This window comes from Protopterus annectens, chromosome 4.part1 (genome assembly GCF_019279795.1).
Source record: "Protopterus annectens isolate FY-2018-M chromosome 4.part1, PAN1.0, whole genome shotgun sequence".
NCBI lineage: Eukaryota > Metazoa > Chordata > Ceratodontiformes > Protopteridae > Protopterus > Protopterus annectens.
In genome coordinates this window covers 262,790,966-262,813,169 of record NC_056734.1, presented here as the reverse complement: position 1 = coordinate 262,813,169, position 22,204 = coordinate 262,790,966, and the positions used below count along the sequence as shown (strand labels likewise).

At 40.4% G+C, this 22,204-nt stretch overlaps 1 protein-coding gene across 3 annotated transcripts in view; it reads left to right on the top strand.

The window, feature by feature from the left end:
- The window catches only part of LOC122800830 (zinc-binding protein A33-like), a 287,666-nt gene that overhangs the window by 46,528 nt on the left and 218,934 nt on the right, over positions 1–22,204 (top strand). For all 3 annotated transcript variants that reach the window (XM_044070126.1, XM_044070127.1, XM_044070125.1), the window contains exon 3: positions 20,418–20,651. In XM_044070126.1, the coding sequence (XP_043926061.1) occupies positions 20,418–20,651 (234 nt within the window). The remainder of the gene's footprint in view (positions 1–20,417; positions 20,652–22,204) is intronic.

Genomic DNA, 22,204 nt, shown 5'->3' with positions numbered 1-22,204 from the left:
CTTAATGCCTCCTTTTATCAAAAGCCCATGTACAATGGGTTGAACATTGTTGTCATTCTCTTTCATCTGGACCACATCTGCCAAATTGACTTCCATGAATCCATCCACAAATCCATAATACACTGTTCAGTGCTTTTCTGATCAGTTGTAATCTCCCCCAATTTTTTTTCACTACTATATTATACCCTACTACCCAAATTACTGAATTCACTTCTACTCTTGACGACTGTAATATTCCTTAATCAATTCCATTAAACCAGGTTTATACATGGCATGCATAATTTAATACTTTACTTTTCAAGATCAGAACATCTAGGTAATATCAACAATAGTCACAAAATCAAGCCTACTTGCTCGCCACCTACTTTTGATTGGGTAACAAGTTCCCATTCCATTAGAAGGCTAGGATTGTAAATTTCTGTAACAAAAGTATTGTAGCAAATCTCATATATTAATTTATTCATCCTCTGGAAACTTACTGTCATGCTCTACTTCTTGAATATTCAGCGTTACTTCCATGTTCCTTAATTTCACAATTTCTTGTTAACTTTTAAGGTAATTTAACATTATAATCGCCTCCATTCCAGATGTTATAAGGAGTCCATGTACCCATTTCAGTCAATCACAGGTATCCCAGGGATCAACTGCAGATATATAGTGATCCATTTATTTATTTATTTATTTCACAGGTTCATAGGTTCATAGGAGATACCTGCAGGTGGGAGCATTGTATTTTATTTATGGACTGATTAGGGTCGATTAAAATGGGGTTATAACATTCTTAGACCTGGATGCGATGCCTTTACTTATGAGATGCACGCTTTCCTTACCGCTGTGGAAACCTTGTGGTTAAAGTTCAGATTACTGTTGACCTGTGTTTCCAGATCCTGCTCAATTGGGTTTGAACTTATAGGGATGCCATCAATTTTGTAATTAATGAGGAAATCTGCTTTGCCAAATGAGATAATAGTGCACTTTGTTGGGTTAAGTTTCAGACTGTGACTTTGGCACCAGACTTTTGTTTGTGTTAGCCCCTCCTGTAATATGTCAACATCACTGGGGAATCAATGATTGTACCTAGTTTACAATCATCAACACATTTAGTAAGCCAAAGCCCATCTACTTTAGACTGGGCTTCCGAGAAATCAATTCCAAATAGTAAAGGGCCAAGTACAGATCCTTGCAGTATGCCACTGGTGACAGATCTGCTGGTATAGGTGGAGTCACCAACTTTGACAGTATGTGTTCTGTTTGTGAGCCAGTTAGCTACACATCTCTTGATGTAAGGGTTAACACCTAGCTGGGAGAGTTTTTCAATGATAGTTAAGTGGGTGATTGTGTCAAAGAATTTGTCCAGGTCTAGATAGGAGGTATGCACTGTCTTACCTTCATCCAGGGCTTTGGTAACTTTCTCGAAGACATTGACCAGGTTCAGTAAGCACAATCTACCCTTAACAAAGCCAAACTGGGTTGGGTCTAGAGTTTTAAGGTCACCTATGTCCTTGTTGATAAGGTCCATGATGATACTTTCCATGGCCTTGCAGATGTGTCTGGTTATACTTATGGGTCTGTAGTTCCCAGTGTTGGTTGATGGGCCCCCCTTTATGCAAGGGGATTACTGTTGCTGCTCTATATTCTGCTGGTGCTTTATTTATTTCACATTTGTTTATTGGGAAAGTCTGATTGTGCCAGAAAGAGCCCATTTTAAGTGAAGGCCCTGAGATAAAAGCTCTACAGTCACAATCTTTCAAAAATCAATTACAGGTGTATTAAATCACAAAGTATCATGTTACACTACAAAATATATGAGTGAAAAAATGTAATGAGAAAAACTTAGAACATGTTTCCTAGCAGAGTGCAACAAAAATCAATAACAAGAATTGAAGAAAATATGTGAGGAAAAACTCATTAGTCATATTTGTTACATAGATTAGTATGCAATATGTGAGACCTGAGAAAATTCTAATAAGATATTTAAAAGAGATATTAGTGACTACATGATTAGAGACGGTGAGGGGAAAATGAGTGATGCCTTAGTATCTGAGAGGGTGTTTATATTATGGTTACAGAAAGACATAAGGATGGAGGGAAAGGCAATTATAAGAAGAATGCAGGCAGAGTAGGGTGTCTTCAGGTAGCTTAGGTGAGTACGGAGTAAGAAACAAGAAGGTCTGCAGAGAAAAAGTCGATATGGTAAGTTATTGGAAAAAAAACTGAAGCAAGGAGTAGAGTAGGAAGCTGGAGAGGGTTGTGAGGTGTGACTTAAGTTGAAGATGGTGAGTGAAGTATAGTGAGCAAGTTCAGCCAGGACTGGTATGTGAGCAGGCCTATGATTTTGTAAAGTATCCTTTTATGGAGCATTTAAAGGTGGGTAGGTTAAAAATAGTTCTGGAGGTTAGAGGTAGGGAGTTCCATTTTTTGATACTGAATACGAATATAGGCTTTGCCAGGGGATATATTTGGTTTACTTATGGTGAGAAGTTGTCTGTCTTATGATCTGAGTTCTTTTGGGGGAATATATGTTGATTAAAGGAGCAAAAGATGAGAAGACTAATGTTTTGTATATGATTTTATGTATTGTTATAAGCTGAATGTAGGAGAGGTGGAGGAGAAGTTCCAGCCTGCCAGTGGTATGAAGAGCTTTATAGTGATGGGTGAAAGAGGATGAGTTAGTAGCGAATTTGGCAATTTTGTCATAGCAACTTTCATGTTTGTTTTTTATGGATGATTGTAAATTGGTTAGAACTGGGGGTCCATAGAGTAAGGAGGGCAGAAAGTAGGTTTTGGCTAGAGAAATTTTTGTGGATGTTCTCAGAAAATGTTAGTTTCTATATAGCATGCCTAGTCTTTGATGGCTTTTCTTGATATTGCTTTGGATGTGGAAGTCAAATTTGAGATCATCTATTATGACTCATGATAGTTTGGTATGGTGAACTAATTCAATTTCAGTGCCATTTGCTGAAGATATTTTGAAAGATGCTTTGGTAGGTGGTGTGAGTTTTTGTTCTAAAGGGAAGGGTTTGTTTTTGGCGGGGGGGGGGGGGGTTGAGTAAGAGTTGTGCTCTTGTAAGCCAGATTTCAGTGGAGATGACAGCTTGTTGTGTGATTTCGTGGAGGTGAGTTAAGGAGTTTGAAAAGCAGATTTTGGTAGAGTCATCTGCATATTGTACCAAGGTGCCTTCACAAGATGATGAATGTAGGTTATTGATAAAAATATTGACTAGCAGAGAGCCAAGAATGGATTCTTATGGGACTCCCGTGGAAGTTGGTAGGTACGCAGAAATGGACCCTTGCCATTTTATAGCTTGTTATCTGTTGGCAAGGTAGCTAGAGTATCATTGAATGGATGGAAATGATAGACCTAGAATGAAAAGTTGATTGAAGAGTTTAGTGTAAGAGACCTTGTCTAAGACTTTTTGTAAATCTAGAAATACTGCAGGTACAAGTTTATTAGAGTTGCGAGCTATATTGGCACTGTCTGCAAATGAAAATAATGCCGTGGAGGTGCTGTGGTCTTGCTAAAATCAATAATGCGTATTGGTGATTAGCTTATTTTGTATGAGACCATGTAGAAACTGTTGATACATCTCTCTCTCTGTGTGTGTGTGTGTGTATATATATATATATATATATATATATATATATATATATATATATATATTTAATCTGTCAAGGATTTTAGAGAGGGGAGACAGGATGGCTATGGCATGGATATTTGTAGTGTCAGTGGAATTACCTCCTTTATGTAATGGGATAATATGTGCCATTTTCCATAAGTTAGGGACACAGGATTTTGTAATTGAAAAACAGTTACTAGAAAATGGGAATCACAATCTAAACCGACTATATTAGAAGTAGTGAATATAGTAACAGAGATAAAAACTCGAATTCAGATCTTTGGGAATTGTGGAAACAATACACACAGGGGAGAATTTAGGTTTAAAAGAAGGCATGATTTAAATGAGCTTTGTAATGTCTGACTGAAAACTATTAGGTAGATTATAAATGATGTATAATGTTTGCAACTGGGAGTGTGTCAGTGTGGTTTGTGATGTAAAATGCTGCAACTATGATTGTGTCAGTGTGGTTTGTTTTCACGTATATAAATGTATGATTGCTTATGCCATCAGTAATGGTTTAATAAAGATGTTTCTTGTTTAAAAATTGGCAGAAATTGAATCATGTAATGTTGCTTAGGTTATATGATATATAGCAATATATGTGAATTATAATGTTTGTTAATCTGTTAACACAGTTTGATTACTTTTGTATAAATGTAAAAGTGCCTATGTCACAAGGTGTTTAAAAAAAGAATGCTGATTGGCTAATGTATTGCATCTGCAGCTAGATTTAGTTATTCTGAGGGAAGGTTGTTGGTTGAGGAGGAACAAGGTCTTAGTTTGTGTAAAAGCTATATTTTATGAGAATTATAAAAACTGGTTGAAAGGTAAAGTGGTTGGAGTTGTCTATGCATGCATCGGAAATGTTGCAATTGGGTGAGTTTTGTGAAGGAGATATGCTAGGATCTAAGGTAGAGAAAGTTAGCTGCCTGGAAGGGGCTGTGTTAGGTGAGTATGAGGTTAAGTTGGCTATGCAGTCTATGAAGTATGAACTGAAATAGGTAGCTTTTTGAAGAGGGGGAATGCCTGGGTATGGGCTAAGATCTTTTTTGCACTTGGGTTGATAAGAAAGGATATGGAGGACCAGAATTTTTTAGGGTTGTTTTTATGGCTATCTTATAGGTGAGTATAATAAGACTTTTTGTCTCTATTATTATTATTATTATTATTATTATTATTATTATTTAGCATTTGTTTACCCGGATAGTCTGACCTGGAATGAGACAATTTTTAGCAGAGGCCTGGGGAGAAACATTCCTGATGCATGCCTTTGTAATGTGGGAGGAAACTGGAGAACTCAGAGGAAACCCACATGAATGCAGGGAGAACATGCAGACTCCACAGAGAAGGCACACAAGCCAAGTACCGAATAGGAGAACCACTTGCTGTGAGGTGACAATGCAAACCACTGCACCACTTGTTTCTTGACTTGGTTTTGTATGAATACATGCCATTTTTATCATTTTTATTTTCTTGTGATTTAATCTGTGTTTTGTCTCTGTCTTTTTTAAGGAGTTTGCATTGGTTGGTGAGCCATGAGGAAAGGCTGTATTTAATTATTTTTGTATGCTGTGGGGCTAAGTTGTTAAGAATATGCATTGAAGTATTCAACTGCATTATTTAAGGGGAATCTTTTTAAGATGGTCATTTAACTGCTTTCATACCTTCAATGAAAGACTCTTTGGAGAAAGGAGAAATTATGGGTAGTTTTGAGATTGTGTACCTTTGTTAGTTGTGTAATATTCCTGTGGGTATAAGCTGGCAGGTGGTAACTTAGTATATCAGGGAGGGTACCTGAGGAGGTAAAATCAGATGGGCTGGTAACCAGAATCCAGTCCAGTATAGATTGTTGGAAGTTATTTTTGCCACATCTTGTTGGTACACTAATAAGATGAGTGAATCCAAAGAGGTTCATTCATGCTGTTTATTGCTGAGGTTGTAGATAACGATTGCAATCAGTGTTTACATCACCCAGGAGGATAATTTAATTTGCGATTATATTTGCTATCCAGGATAGTATGTTTTCAGGTATTGGAATGCTCTGTCCTGGGGGGATGTATAGCAAAGCAATGCATAAGCTCTTGGCTCTATTAAGTTTTGGAATGAGACTAGGATTTCTGCTTTTCCAAATGTTGGTATTGTGGCTGTATAGGCAGTTGCTGTGAGCATATTTATGAAGATTATAGCTATTCCATCTGCTTTTTTACGTGTTCTATCGAGCCTAATAAAATAATAACCAGGGGTAGCATTTCATCATCGTTTATTTCAGGTTTTAGGCACATTGCTGTTGTGGCTAGGAGATCTGGGCTGTGTTGAGTCATCCTGGCATATGAAAATATGTGATTTTTCTGCATATGCTTCTAAGGTTTAGAGTGACTATTTTTAAACTTTTAGGATGCATCATTTGGTTTCTGGTTTGGTTGGAACCTGGGTTGGGGTTGATGTCACCACATTAATGTATGGTAGAGAAAGAGGTTTTTTGTAGCATTTTTAGCAGAGATGTGCAGACATAGTACCTTGAAATTTTTTAGTATTTTTTTGGTTACAACAGTGGGATGGAGCTATGGGAAATAAACTTGAAGAGATTTCTGAGTAGCTAGTGAGAAGATGGTTGATAGCTAAGGATGAAGTAATGGTTGAAGTGTGCTTATTTATTATTACTGTTGGTGGAGACGTTAGGAATGAGAGGAGGAGGAGGAGGATGAACAAGGTGATACAGGAGGGGAACAACATGGTAGGTTTTGTAAAAATCTTGTAGTATGGTATGGTGAGTTAATGAACAGAGATAAAAGTGTGGAGAATAGGTTGGTTTGATGGGGAAGAAGCAGCTTGAGATTTGAGAAGGAATTTAGAATAGAAGTGAGTAGCAAAGGTATAATGAGAACAGCTTGCGATTGGATAGTGCAGGTAGGCACAGGATAAGAGAATGAGTAGAAGAGGTGGAATAAGAGAAGTACAAGTTATATTGTAGTGAGGGTGAGTGAAAATTGGGGGGGTAGGGTAGGGGAGTGGAGCGTAAGCGCAGTGAGGGCTAATGGAGCGGATTGACCCATGGTTGAGGAAGAACTAGGAAAACAATATGTAAAACTGCATTAAGAATGTAGGTAAGACAAGTTCTGATAACTGTAAAGGCAGTAACACAAGCTGCTAGATGATATACACCTAAGTTAACTGCAACAGGCAGTTTTGCTGTGAGTTTGGCTTAAAAAAAGGCTGTTGCAACTGGAGAACAACTGAGATGAGGGGAGGGCCAATCAGATACTTCAGTTGAATGCAGTTACTCCCACCCATAGGTGTTTTTTCACCAAAAGCAGCCAAAGCGCTAGAATGTTTAGCGATTCAAAGACAAAGTCTTTGAACTCTAACTACTTGAGGTGAGTCACGTCATTCAGTTTTATTGTTATGGGCTTTATTTGCTTTTCTATGCAATTTTGCATTGCTAGAGTAAAATATGTTAAAGGGTTAATTTAGCTTCACCTTTAGCAGTATAAGGCCTGTGAGTATGGAAGGGGATGGGATGTCCATCCAGCAGATTCAACGCTACAGTACAGAACACACTCATGAGGAAATGAGGAGGAAACAAGATTGTTTTAAATTTAATTTGTTTCTCGGAAGCTGCCTTGCATAGGTTTTAACTGGAGGTATTTGTCCTTTAGTGCTTTTGCAACTGGAGTGAAATTCAGCTGTAAAAGTTCCCTTGGTATTGAGATTGTGTTGACTTTTGCAGCAGGAATTGCCATTTAAAAATGTAATCCCTCCAAACAAATTCTATATATTTAGCCATGCCTTTAGTGGTGTAAGATACCTCTGCCAATGATTTACTCACCCTGGGCACAAACAATAAGTAAATAATAAATCTTAAGTCCTCTACAATGGAAAGAGAAAGCCTGCATAAGTTTCATCTTACCTCAGAGGCTAGAACTGCTTTCATGTCCTCTATGGTCTTCCTTCTATGTGTCAAGTCAAATGCTACCCCGGTTGCTTACATACTAGACAACATCTGACACTTCTGCAGTCCTACTTAAGCTAATTTTAGTCTACAGTAAATGCCAGAACAGAACTGCCCTGTTGCTCACAAAGATAACGATATAATTTGAAAGTAGGGGGAAAGAAGCATGTTTTTGACAAGTAAAGAGACTTTTATGTAAGTTGTACAAAAGGAGGGAAGGTGAGCAAAGGCTGTGAAAGGGATACAGGGAGAAGGCAGGTAACAGGTGAAAACAGGCAAACACAGAACACAGACTCTGAGTATGGACAAGTGATCATCGGGAGGGCTGGATGATAAACAATGAGTGCAGAATGATACATAAGGGAGGGAAAACATCAGGATAGGGTTAGAGTAGTTTCCTATCATGGTTGGGTACAAACCAGCTCAGAGGGTAGTGAACTCATACATCACCCCCCTAGATGGCCAGTGTTATGTTCTAGTTGCTTAACTAGTGGCCCACTGGCCTTGTGACTCCACAAGTTATATCAAAAGTTATATCATATTTTGCATGTGTATCTCCCATTGCTTGAACACCACAGCAGCAACCAGCCTCTGGCTGGCACTGCCTGCAGAGACTACAGTCTCACCTTCTCCTCTTACACAACTGACCCTACAGAAGGACAACATAATGAAAAAATATTATTACACATGTTCATGCTATGAATACAGTTGAGACTGTACAGTAAACTAACACAGGTGCCATACACACCCCGACCCCACTTCTGGGGGAGGTGGTCCCACTTTCTGTGACATGTTCACTTGTGATTCAGCTACTTCTGGAAAACAAAGTATGCACTTCTAAGTATTAATATACAATAGTTTTCATTGTAGAAGAAAATACAACAGAAAAAATGCTTACAGTACATAGCAGGCTGTCTGTCTTGAAATTCTGCTTCCTTTTGCTTTCGTTTGATGATACAGATTAGGATGACATCATTTCAAATTACTTTACCAATTCTGTAACTGCTCAACAGAATAGGTGATACCAGCAAGATCATACTAGGCACCCACGTTCCACTATGAGTGATCATATTCACCCAGCAGGTGCTCACTAAAGTACCCATCCCTGCATAGCCTCATCCCTTGTTAAATCTAATCACAAATCAGTAATTTTCTCTGTTAGGCATAGCGATACCATCCAAACACCAAATGAAACCATCTTTAAGGAACTTTTCTCATATAAACCTAGTTCATCTTGTAGAAGATCTAAACAAAATTCACAACAATCTCTCACAAACAGACAAATCTGAGAGGGCCACTGAATTCACCTTTGAATTTGCCAGTACATAGACAGCTGCGAGGAAAAGTTAGTATTCTGCCACACCATATATAATTGTAAATTCGGGAATTAATTTCACCGGTGGAAATTTTGTATTAATTGGTATAATAGGAGAAGGAAAATACGAATAACTGCATTCCTCTATTTCAAGACCACACTGAAACATGCCAGCAAGGAACTTAAGAGCACTTTTAGAAAAGGTAAAGTGGAGTATAAGCTTCATGTTTCTACAGTTACTGAAGGAAGGTCTGAATCTTTCTTCAGTTATGTCAGAAAGAATAATGTTTGACAATGCACTCAGCTTATTCCTAGTAATAACACACATTCTAGTCTCAGAGATATTGCCACTATATTAGCATACACTTGATCCCACACAGTTTGGCTTTGTCCAGGGGAGGTCATGTCTGCTAAATTTGATCAACTTCTTTGAGACAGTCACCAAAGCCATGGATGAGGGGAAGACAGTGCACACCGCCTACCTTGACTTGGCCAAAGCCTTTGACACTATTCTCCACTCAGGCATACTAGATAAACTCTCTCAACTAGGCAACAGTCCATATGTTACAGATGGGTAGCAAACTGGCTCACTGATGGAATCCACGTAGTCAAAATAGGAGAAGCCACCTCAAGCAGTAGACCCATAACAAGTGGCATACCCCAGGGTTCTGTCTTGTGGCCTCTGTTATTTGGGAAATGCTTTTCTGAGGTGCAGGTCAAAACCAGTGCGCTATGACTGACCAAGTTTGCATATGACTGCTGTGGACATCCTCCAAGAGGGTCTCAGTCAGACAAATGACTGGTGCCAGAAACACGGCCTCAAGCTGAATACCAAAAAATGCATCATCATCCCTTTTGGGGAGAGTGATGGCTCCACAAATTATCACATTAATAACAATTTCCTAAGCATGCAATCAGTTGTGAGGGATTTGAGCATTCAGGTTGATAGCAACCTGACTTTTGACCACCATGTTGATTCTGTTGTACGGAAAGCCTTCTATGTGGCCCACCTCATAAGTAAGGGTATCTCATCCAGGGACAAGGAGGTCATAACATCCCCGTATACTTCCCTTATAATGCCCATTATTGAGTACAGTGTCCCTTTTGGCATGTATATCGCAAAGCACATACAGCAGCTGGAGAGACCACAGAGGCTCCTCACCAGGAGAATCCAGGGCCTCAAACATCTTCCATACACAGATAGGCTAAAAGCCCTGTTCCTCTACTCAGTTTCATACAGACTTCTCAGAGATGACCTCTGTCTGGCATACAAGACCCCACTTTGATGGGCTGCTGCATATCTGTAAGTCAAGATCCACTCAAGTAACCCACATGTGCGGCCTCAACCTGGTCTGTGACATCAACGAGACTTGTTGGTGGGACAGATTTGTGTCTCAGAGACTCGCCCATCTATTAAATATACTCCCTCTCCACATCAAAAAACCAACCTCTCCACATCAAGCAGAGTACCTCTTTACCCCTTTTTAAGCTCAACCTGGATAACTGGATGGGAAACAGAAGATATACCCCTGGGATTCCACCCGTGTCCCTGCTGGACAGTGGCATCGGGTTCTTATTTGTCTAAACATGGGCTAAACTCTTGGCTAGGCTTATAAGGGCCTCAGGGCCAATAGCCTAGTAACCTCCTATGACCCTATGATCTGATGATGCAAATTTAGTGATAACATTATCCCACCTACCAGCATTTTTCTACTAATTATAGCTATTCATGAAAAATCAGTTTCCCTTGAAATCACCATGAAAATTCTTATAATCTGTTGTCAAAAGCTAAAAATAATATTTTTATGGAACCAGACAACAAAACAGGCTACATTCTTATCAGTTCCAAGTGTGCATCATTTGAGCCTTTACTTGAACTGCTCAACCTTTGCCTCTTCACATAGTTTGTGCCTGATGCCTTGAGAGTAGCAAAGTGTGACCCCTTTACAGACACGAGTCCATTATTCTCATTAACCTTATATGCAAAGTCATGGAATGTGTAATAGCAGAAGTCATTTATGCAGATATAGGCAACTGAACCTAACTGGAACCAAATGAATTTGGTTTTGTGAAGGGCAGGTCTTGCTTCCTGAACTCAGTTAACTGCTTTTAAAATGTTAGAGACTGTGGATAGTGGATACTCAATGCACACTGAGTATCTCAACCTGATCAAGGCTTTTAATGCTATCTCATATACTGATGTTATTGAAAAATTAGACAAACTTAATGTAAGTCCCTACATTACCCATTGGATTGCAAACTGGTTATCTGACAGATCCCAGGTTATGAAAGCTGATGTCCCCTCTTAACATAAAATTATGATACCACAGGGATCAGTGTTGGGGCCCTCTTCTGTTTGGAATTTATTTTGCAGACATCTGTGCCAATATACTAGAAGTGTGGTTGAGTACGTTTGCTGATGACTGCAGGCTGGACACTGCTATCTGCTCCTCCACTGGTACTAAACAGCTTCAACAAGTGCTGGAATATGCACATAACTGATGTACCAAAACTGGTTTCAAGTTAAATGTAAAACATGCAGTATGGTAACATTTGGCTAAAATGCTGCTTCCATCTCATAGATTATATAATAATCCTCTTCAGTTAGATATGGTCATAAAAGACCCAACTCATTCTCATTCTGTCATCGTGTTTTCACCATAGTCATGAAATTCTTCTATCTATTTCTTCTATTTTTGTAGCCCATTTGTTTTCCTAGGGAAAACATTTAGGATCCAAAGAAGTCATCTTATCACTGTACTCTTCCCTTATCAAGCCCTTCATTGAATACAGTGTCAAATCCAAGCATATCACTCAAGGGAAAGGCCCAACGATTCCTAACCAAGCAAATTAAATCCTAATCTATTCAAATAGATGAGCTCAACTTTCCTTATATTCAGTAGACTATTGGCTCTTCCAAGTTGATTGTTTCTCTCTTTTCTGAGCTATAAATGACCTAATGCTATTTAAGTTCCTAGTTCCTAGTTTCATAGTTACTTACTAGGCTTTTGCTCTGTGAGGATCTTTAGAAGCCTAGCCATATATTCCCATGAAGTTTTAGTCCTTATATATATTTAGGTATTTAAGTACACATAACCTGGACATTAACAGAACAGTTATATGTTGCCCCCTACCCATGAGGGATAATGGCGCTAAGCCACGGGTGAATTTTTGGTTACCCATCTGTTGTGCCCACCTCTATATCATCTCTGATTTTACTTGTGCATGCTTCACCCCCGACTTTCTACCCTGCCCTCCAGCTGCTACTGCTACCGCTGTTGCTCCATCTGTTTGCACAATGCCATATTGCGCTGCATTACACTCCAAGCAAAAATCTTGCTGCAGATGTGCCTCTCCTGATGTACCTAGACAATGGAAGCATCCCTTCAGTTGGCCAAACACATGCTGTTGTACATTTCCTATTTCAAGCTACATAGGAATCATAAAAAAATCAAGGCTACTATGTCTTGTGACCATAACACCTTTTCCTTTCCACCTAGACTGTATCTCCCTTCCTCATAGCTCTCAACCTTCCATCTCCAAAATGTGGAACAATACCTCTCATAATGTGGAACAAATGGACAAAATGTGAAGCACTTACAAAGGCTTAGTAACAGCTTCAGCTAGGAAGCTCATGGGTTGGTAAAAATGTGATATTTTAATTATATAACAGTTCTATAAATTAATTAGTATGATTCAGTTGTACTTACCAAGGTTATCAGTTCAAAGTATTACCAACACTGAATGTGTGACACAGACCCTTTCAATGTGGAACTTCAAGGAACATAAATGTTTTAAGACCCCAAGTGAGGAACATTCCTCATAATGAGGTACACTTGAGAGATATGCCCTTCCTGAAGTGGGCTATGCCAGTCATGCACAGGGTAAATTTATGAATACACGTCCAAATGTCTAGGTTCCATTTAAAGGAAGATAGTGTATCTCATTGCTTTACCTGCTGGGACAGTACATCAGAGATGAAGGAAATAACATGCCCTTCCACATTGTTTTATTAATCTGCAGAAGCTGGTTTAAATCTACTGCTTTGGTATTTGTCGGACTGATTGACAAGAGATCCTGGACTACAGGGTCCCTGATTGCACAGAAGGGAAAGGCATAAGTCTCCTCAGAAGAGAGGGACAGTGCTTCTTGACTTTTCTTGTAGCTTGGGGATTTTAGGCCTATGAATCTCTTTGCTAAACCATTTCCTGCCTGGTCTAGTTCTTGCAGACAGAGCTCATCAACCAGGATCTAGGACATATCTGGCTTCACATGAAACACACAACAAACAGCAAATTATAAGTAGGTGGTTCCCTGTTTGCTTGGTACTTGTGTTTATAGACCTGTCTATCTAGTGTGTATGAGCACCTACCAATCAGGTGATCCTGTGGGAAATCCCTTCATAGGAACCTTTGCTATAGGGTGCACATGCACCTGGGTGGTTAATGGGCATATTATAAGTAATGCCCTGAACATTCCAGAAAACTTGGCAGTTAATTTAATAGAATCCCATCCTACTAATACATCACAATCCCAGGTGATTGGGTGACATCCTGATGGTAATATGTGGGCAATCAATGGCTCTCAGGACCTCAGGGAAATGACTTGTGTTGTAAAATGCTCACTTGGTACTGACTGAATCCTCCAAAGAGCAGAGGACCAGATCTTCTGCTCCAAATGCTGTTGTATGTTGTCTAGGAAATGGTTAAGAATTGATAAGGCTTATGCCTCTGATATCCATAACTTGCTCAGAGTAATTTGCTAAACTCACATTGTCAACAGAAATGGACATGCCATACATGGCCCTCATTTTTTTTTGTAGGTGACACAGTTTGCCTAGATCTCGTACAATTTTCCTGCCCAGAAAAAAAAATGTTTCACAATCTACTGATTTATGATTTAGTGGTTTGCCAAGTGATGTTATGCCTCCTCCATTGGCATAAATAGCCATGATATGCAACATTGTGGGAACTACTTCTGCTGAGCTACTGCTGCTGCAGCTGCTAATCCTCACATCTCTTCTGTCATGTATACCATGAATCCTTGGTGCCCAACATGGGTATGCATCATGTTACAACATGATTGTTTAAATATTTCTGAACTAGTCCACCATTTTGTACATCATCACTTGCATAATCTATGTGGCAAATTTGCATGGGGTTCTTCCTTTCCGTCTCATTATGCATTTATTATCAAGCTCTGCATACTGCACATTTTTACCCCTTGCATGACCGCAAAATGTCTTTCTTAGAATTACCCACAACCTGTGTATTACCTCCACCTGTGCTAATTTGCTTTGCACAATGTTGTACTCATCTGTGAATCCTTGCCTTAAAGTGCAAATGAGCTAAAACTTTTCTTACTTAAATATATGATACTTTTGGCACACTTTGTTTAATTGCTGTTGTGTGTTTTATAAATTCTAAAAGTAATGTGCTATGTTTAAATGTACTCTATAACTCGTGTCAAACTAGGTAACTGTACAGCTTCTACTCAGGCCATGACTGAAAAGAGTTCCAGACAAGTTCATCTAGTCTAGCCAATTAACAAATGCTAATTAAACAAGCAATGCAATAATAATAATAAAAATAATACACACATGAAGATGTTCTTCATCTCACATTGCTGCAGTCCTGACACTTGGGTAGTCCGCTGTCCCAGTCGGCCCGAATACCAAAGTATAAGGCTGACGTCAGACATGGCGCATTAGTCTGACGTCAGGACGTCAGGGTACAAATGCGCATGACCGACGTCATTTCCCCAGTCTTTTTTGCCGCATGGTCCGATGCAGAAGCAGTTTTGCAAGTGCAGGTTGGCGTTCTGAGATTTTCCGAAGTCGGAGTTTCAGACCGAATCCAAGTTGGCTAAGTACCCCGTTGGGGAATATTTTTGTTTTTTCTTGCCTCAGTATTTTACCGGATGTCAGAAAAAGTGAATAACTGTATTTCTTGTGGGAAACAGATACCTCATAGGGATTACCATACCTTGTGTATACCTTGCTTAGGGCCTGAGCACGACGTGGTTGGCTGTCGCTCTTGTGCTAGATTTAACAAACGCACTATAAAGAGAAGATTAGATTGTGCCAGGTTAGTTTTTGGGAAGCGGTGTAATTATAAAATGCCGTCGGATGCTCCGACGCCCGCTTTGTCAAAAAAGCGCAAGGACAAAACAGCAAAGCCTAGGCTGGAAGAACCGTCCGTTCCGGACGTCGGTTCTTTAGAGGGCTCGGTGGAGCCAGAGGTTCAGCCAGATATTTCTTTGGAATCCCAGGGAGAGACTTTATTATTGCAAGATGTGACCTCTCAGGAGGTAGGCCAGGCGGAAGGGGCTTCTCAGGTAGCTGTTCTTCCCTCCCTTCCTAAGGTGGTTAGGCCCTCCCCTGCTGTTTCCAAGGCTTCTCCCAGGGGCAGGCCAGGTTTTGTTTCAGGTGTTACCCCTAGTTCTTCAGGATCTGTACCTAAGAAGCATATGCTTAAGATGGCAGAAGATTTGATTACAATGATTAGAGGTTCTATGCCCCCTCCTGATAAGAGGCCTAGGGTGGAACCTGAGCTTGGGAGTTTTGAGCAGTGTTCGGATGCTTCTGAGTCTTCGGCTGAAGACTTGCAGGAGTATTCCCCTTATTCTGATTCTGATGTAGATGATTCTACTCCTTCTGCTTCTCCTCCTGAGGATTTTTCATTTTCAGAGACTCTTCATTCCATGAGGGAGCATTTTAAATGGGAAGGTCAGGATTTCTCTGATTCCAGGAAAAGGCTTAGGGAATTTTTGTTTCTTCCCCAGCATAGGCCTTTAGCTATACCTCCTGTTCTAGATGTGGTAGAGGATGTTTTTGCAGAGGCTTCTCTGAACCCTGATTCTTTGCCTCCTGCTCCAGTTAAACCGGATAGATATTATAGGGTGCCTGAAGCTCATAAGTATCTTTTAAGAGTCCTAGGGCAGACCCAGAAACTGTTTCACAGGGGCCTAAAGGTGTTAAGGCTTCTGTTGTTAAAAATCCTGTTCCTCCGGATAAAGAGGCAAGGGCTTTGGATAGATGGGGAAAGAAAGTGTATACTTCTTCCACTTTGGCCATGAGAGCTTTGAATTGTCAGTTTCACATGTTGAAATACCAAAATTATCTCCTTTCACAATTAAAGTCTAAGGTAGATGCTTTGGCGGAAGGTATTGAGTGTAAAGAGTTGCAGGATTTGGTTCATGTTTCTGAACAGGTGGGTAAGCATTCTTTGCAATGTGGTTTTGATGCTGTGCAGGCCTCTTCGAGGGTGGCTGCCACTGGTTCGGTTCTTCGCAGGCACGCCTGGCTGAGGGATCAGAATTTAGCTGAGCATGTGAAGACAAGGATTTTAGATGCTCCTTTACAATCTGATGTGTTGTTTGGTTCGCCTGTGGACGCAGTTCTAAAGAAAATGGAAGACAAGGCTAAGTCTATGCAGACTGTTAAAGATTTTTGCAGGTTCAGCCTCCAAGTTTAGTAGAAATTGGCCTACCAAGGGGTGGACATATCCTGCTTATGATTCCCAGTCTAGGGGTAGGTCTAGACGTGGTAGGGGCAGAGCTCAAGGTTCTTTTAGGCCTAGAACAGGAGTTCACCTGCTCAGTCTTCTGGTGAGGGCAGGGGTCAGTCCTTTCGTAAACAGACCCAATGACCTGCCTTTTCAGCTGCCAGAATCTTCTCGTCTGGCAGCACCTTTGGGAGGAAGGTTGGCACTTTTCAAAGAAAATTGGAGTTTAATTACCCAAGACAGATGGGTATTGGATATCATTCACCACGGTTACAGGTTTTATTTCCATACCTTGCCTCCTTTCAAAGGCATGCCAGACATCCCTCCTCAACAAAGGAAAGAGGCTCACAGGCAAATTTCTCTGTTGCTCCAAATAGGGGCCATTCAGCCGGTTCCTGTGCCAGAAAGGGGCCTAGGATTTTATTCTCGCCTGTTCCTAGTACCAAAAAAGGGGAACACGTGGAGACCAATTTTGGATCTGTCTATCCTCAACACTTATCAGGACATTCCCAAGTTCAAAATGTTGACGTTACAACAGCTTTTACCTCTGCTGGGCAAAGATCACTGGATGGTAACTTTAGATCTCAAGGAAGCTTATCTTCATGTTCCTATCAGACTAATTTGCAGGAAGTATCTGCGTTTTCGAGCTGGAAATTCTCATTATCAGTTCTCTGCATTGCCCTTTGGCTTATCTACTGCGCCCAGAGTATTCACAAAGGTTCTGGCTCCAGTGATAGCTTTCTTCAGGCTAAAAGGAATACAAATCTATCCTTATTTGGACGATTGCCTGCTTCTGGCTCAAGGAAGGGACGTGCTTCTTCAGCATTTGGAATATGTGATAGCAGTGCTAAGATGCCTAGGGTATTCTGTGAACGAAATAAAGTCCAGTCTAGTACCCTCTCAAGACATGTGCTTTCTGGGTGTGAGACTGAATACAGCAACCCAGATGGCCTTTTTAACCCCGGACAAACAAAAGAATCTTTCTCTTTACTTCCATCAACTATCTCATCAGTCCGGGCTGACTGCAAGGACAGTCCTTCAAGCCTTAGGGTTCATGGCATCTTGTATTCTGGTACTTCCCAATGCCAAACTGCATATGAGGAAGCTACAATGGTATCTCAAAATGTATGGACACAGCACTGCCAGGATTTGGACACTGTCATTCAAATAATACCTTGCATTCAAAAGGAATTTTTGTGGTGGGCTCAGGAATGTCACCTAAACAAGGGACTCTCTGTGACCCGGCCAGAGGCGAGTCAGATTCTAACGACAGATGCCTCAGACACAGCTTGGGGAGCTCATCTGAATGGAAAGTGGATACAAGACAAGTGGCCTGCCAGACTGCAGCATCTACATATCAACATGAAGGAGATGTTAGCAGTCCAGTTTGCATTACTGGCTTTCAAGGATTTACTTCTTCCAGGGCAGGTGTTGATTCTAACAGACAACACAACTGTCATGTGGTACATCAACAAACAAGGGGAACACATTCTTATCCTCTATGCAGGCAAGCAATGATTTTGTGGGAGACTGCGTTAAGCTTGCAACTGAATCTTCAAGCAAGGTTTCTGCCAGGAGCACAGAACTCCTTAGCAGATGTGTTAAGCAGGCAAATCATGGATCCCCACGAGTGGAAACTGGATCTTCATGTATTTCAGGCATTGACAGTGTCCTGGGGAACTCCAGACATAGATCTGTTCGCTTCTCCACTAAACCACCAGCTGCCAAAGTTTTGCACGAAAAGGTTTCATCACACAGCCTGGAAAGTGGATGCTCTTTCTTTCAGTTGGAAAAATCTTCATGTGTATGCCTTTCCACCTCTGCCTCTCCTCCCAAAGGTACTCCTAAAGGTCAGACAAGACAAGCCAAGGATGATTTTAATAGCTCCAGATTGGCCTCGGCAGCACTGGTACCCATTGCTGAGGAGTCTGGTAAGGGAACCTCCATGGCCCTTACCTTTGATTCCACACCTATTGTCTCAGAAGGACGGGCATCTACTCAATGTCAAGCTTCACTCTCTTCATCTAACAGCCTGGCATATTCTGTTTTGAACCATAGTAGGTCTCAGCTTCCTCAACAAGTTTTGAATGTGATTATGGAAGCCAGAAGACCTAGTACAAGGAAAGTGTACACAGGAAAATGGAAGAGATTTTTATTTTGGTGTACAGCAAAGGATTTGGATGTTTCTGAGCCGAATTTGAGTGTGGCTCTTCAATATCTTACTGAGTTATTGGACAAAGGTTTGTTTTTCTCTTCCATTAAGATTCATGCTGCAGCAATTTCAGCTCACTATGATTGTGACCCACCATTGTTTTCTCATCCTTTGTTCAAGCAATTCCTTAGAGGGGCAAAGAATATAAGACCCCCACGTAGAGCTCCTACTCCTGCTTGGGACCTCAATTTTGTGTTGGAGAAACTCACTCTACAACCTTTTGAGCCTGCAGCTACTGCTGAATTGAAATATTTGTCATGGAAGACTGCTTTTTTGTTAGCCATTACCTCTGTAAGAAGGGTGTCTGAATTGCAGGCCCTTATGGCGGTTGAGCCTTTCCTGATTTTTCATAAGGATAGGGTATCTTTACGTACTAATCCTTCCTTTATGCCTAAAGTGGTTTCTAGTGTGGCTTTAAACCAAACTATTCATTTGCCTACTTTTTATGCAAATCCCCAAAATAAGGGGGAAAAGATTTTGCATACTTTAGATGTACACAGGCAATTACGTTATTATTTAAGCAGGACTAAGGATTTTAGGCAGTCTCAGCAGTTGTTTGTTTCTTTTGCTTTGAGTTCTAAGGGTAAGCCTGTGTCAAAACAAACTATTTCTAAGTGGATTGGGTTTTGCATTACTTTCTGTTACTCCCATCATGGCAAGGAGATTCCAGCTGGGATTAGGCCTCATTCCACTAGGGCTACTGCCACTTCAACAGCATTTCTAAGGGGGGTGGCAACTAAGGATATTTTGGAGGCAGCTACTTGGAGTTCAGTGCATACCTTCTCTAAGCATTACCACCTTCCTCTCTACTCTAAATCTAGGGCTGGTTTTGCCACTGCTATTTTACAGGGCATGTTGTCAGCTCCTGCTTCTTTGTGATTTGCCATCCTCCCTTACCTCTGCTTTGGGATTCTACCCAAGTGTCAGGACTGCAGCAATGTGAGATGAAGAACATAGTACAGTTTTGTACCTACCATAAATGTAGATGTTCGAAGATCCACATTGCTGCAGTCCAATTTACCCTCCCTCCTTCCCCTCTGTGTTTAGGGGTGGTTGTGTGGGTAGGATTGTACCTTTCTGACTTTGTATATATTGTACATATATTTGGTACAGGGGTGTTTGGTGTGTTGTTGTTTTTTGGTTTGGCCTTATCTTTTTAGGGTCTTCTGACATCTGGGGCAAGAAAAGACTGAGGAAATGACGTCGGTCATGCGCATTTGTACCCTGACGTCCTGACGTCAGACTAATGCGCCATGTCCGACGTCAGCCTTATACTTTGGTATTCGGGCCGACTGGGACAGCGGACTCCCCAAGTGTCAGGACTGCAGCAATGTGGATCTTCGAACATCTACATTTATGGTAGGTACAAAACTGTACTTTTTTCTCTACACACTAGCAAAATCTGCTGCATGGAAAATAAAACTCTCACTTGCTTTTGCTTATCACTTCCTATCAAATGGAAGTTAAAATATTGAAGTTGAAGACTAAATGTGTTTCTCTAAGACGGACTGTAATACTTAAACGTGACTGCATATTCATGGCATCCTTTAGTAGCAGGGGTTGCTGTAAGTGAACACATTTTAGGCTCTAGTCACTGGCTATACATAGCTATCGTTTTACTAGGTACAGTTTTTGACATACTCATGAAGCATTTATTTCTCTAATTTAATGCATGTGGCATCTGTTGAGTAGTAATAATGATAACTAAATAAAATTACTTTCTGTATTTGAGTTTGCCTGCTGTCCATCACACACCTGAATGCAATGCAATGCACAGTCTGTTCTGCTATCTAAAATTTGAACCCCTGTCTTCCAGGGCAAAGCCCAAAGTTTTGAACAGCACATTGCATCAGAGTTTGCTAAATTGCGACAGTTTCTGCAGGACAAGGAGCACCAGTTGACACAACAGCTCAAAGAGGAAGCAGCAGGGATTCTGGGAAAAATGAGGGAAAATCTACAGAAAATTGAAGGCACAAAGGAAGATATTCAGAAGTTGTTATTAGAGATTCAAACAAAACTGCAACAGGAAGATCCTTTGCTTTTTCTCACAGTAAGAAATATTTAATGTTTTTTTTGTCATTTTTACTCACATTCATAATGGAGTTATAACGGGTCATGTGGTCGTGCTTCTTTCATCAGAAATATGTTGTACTGCATCTAGAGAGAGTATGCTTTATCGCATTTGCATTTATAGTGTGCATATTGTGTGTGCCCACCCGCATGGGTGTGCGTGTATGTGTATTGGTAAGTATAGGCTGTGTGTGGGGGGGGGGGGGGGGGGGCTTCAGGATCTGGAAGAATTTGAAACACCCATATTCCTTACTGTTTGTTCATTATGTGGTTGAACTTTAGAGACCTTGAGATTTCACTGAGTTAGGATGGCTACTAACTCTGGTTTTGATATTCAACTATCACATTACTTTACTCTTATAATTTGTGTTTTATTGCACAGTCATCCTTCCCTTGCTTGACACCTGAGTTCCCATTATGAGTGCATTTCTTCTGTGCCATCTCACTCATTTAGCGTAGGTGCGTTATTGTTGTTTTATAGTTGCAGTTCTCAAATACTTCTTGACAGTTTATCGGGGCATATCTAGAAGGCAACTTTCTCACTTTACCGTGGCTGTTCTGTTTGTTATAGTTCTGCTGTATGTGCCTGCAGGCATGGAAGAACATTTCCAGTAGTTTGCTCTTAACAGCTTGTTGCACTGTTACGCTGTCAGCATCAGCCATTGGAATGAAATGAGCATTGTACCCCTTTTGGCCTCAAGCCTTCAGAAGTCCTATTCTTCTCAAGACTTGTCAGTCACTGGTTTCCTTCATCTAGAATCCTGATTGGTTGTTTACAGTATTTTTGTTGAGCTTCATTCAGAGTTTGTAGTGTTAATGATATGCTAATGGTCAGTGAAGTACTCAGCTAACTCTTAGAAGTTGAATGTTGGATATTCTTGATTCCAACAATAACATTATCATAAGTGATATGGATTTTACAGAGTTAATCTTTGTTTTCTTTGTTTGCTTTTTTGTCTCTTATAGTCTTGAGTTTATATAGGGAGGCAAAGATCTTCTGGCAGTTTAGTGGCCATAGTCTACATTTATACACATACCTTGCATGTAAAGGCATAGATATATCAGCTGGCCGTTTCAGCTGAGAGTTGTTGATGAAAAAATGTTTTCTGCACAACTAGAGCAAGCTGCAACATGCAGTTTACTACAGTTAATATCACACATTCACACAGTGAGTATTTGAGCCATGATTGCAAATGCATTCTTTGATGAAGTGGTGATATACTCATACGTTCATAAGTCAATGCCAGTACTGTACTCACACATCATTGCTTCTGCCAGTTGTGCTTCCTAACAGCTTGTGCCCAAGGCAGGCACTTCCAACATCCATCCTGGTTACAGCTTTGCTTCCATGAGATAGCATGTGTTGTGTTACATATCATTTTTAAATTATTGTCCATGGCACACTTGAGCATATCATCGATTTTTACATCTAATAAGATATTTGTTCACATTCAAAATGCATATTAATAAATACAGTCTTTCAGTATTTAGAATAACAGTAATTTCTTGAATGGCCAATATATCTGTCTGTTT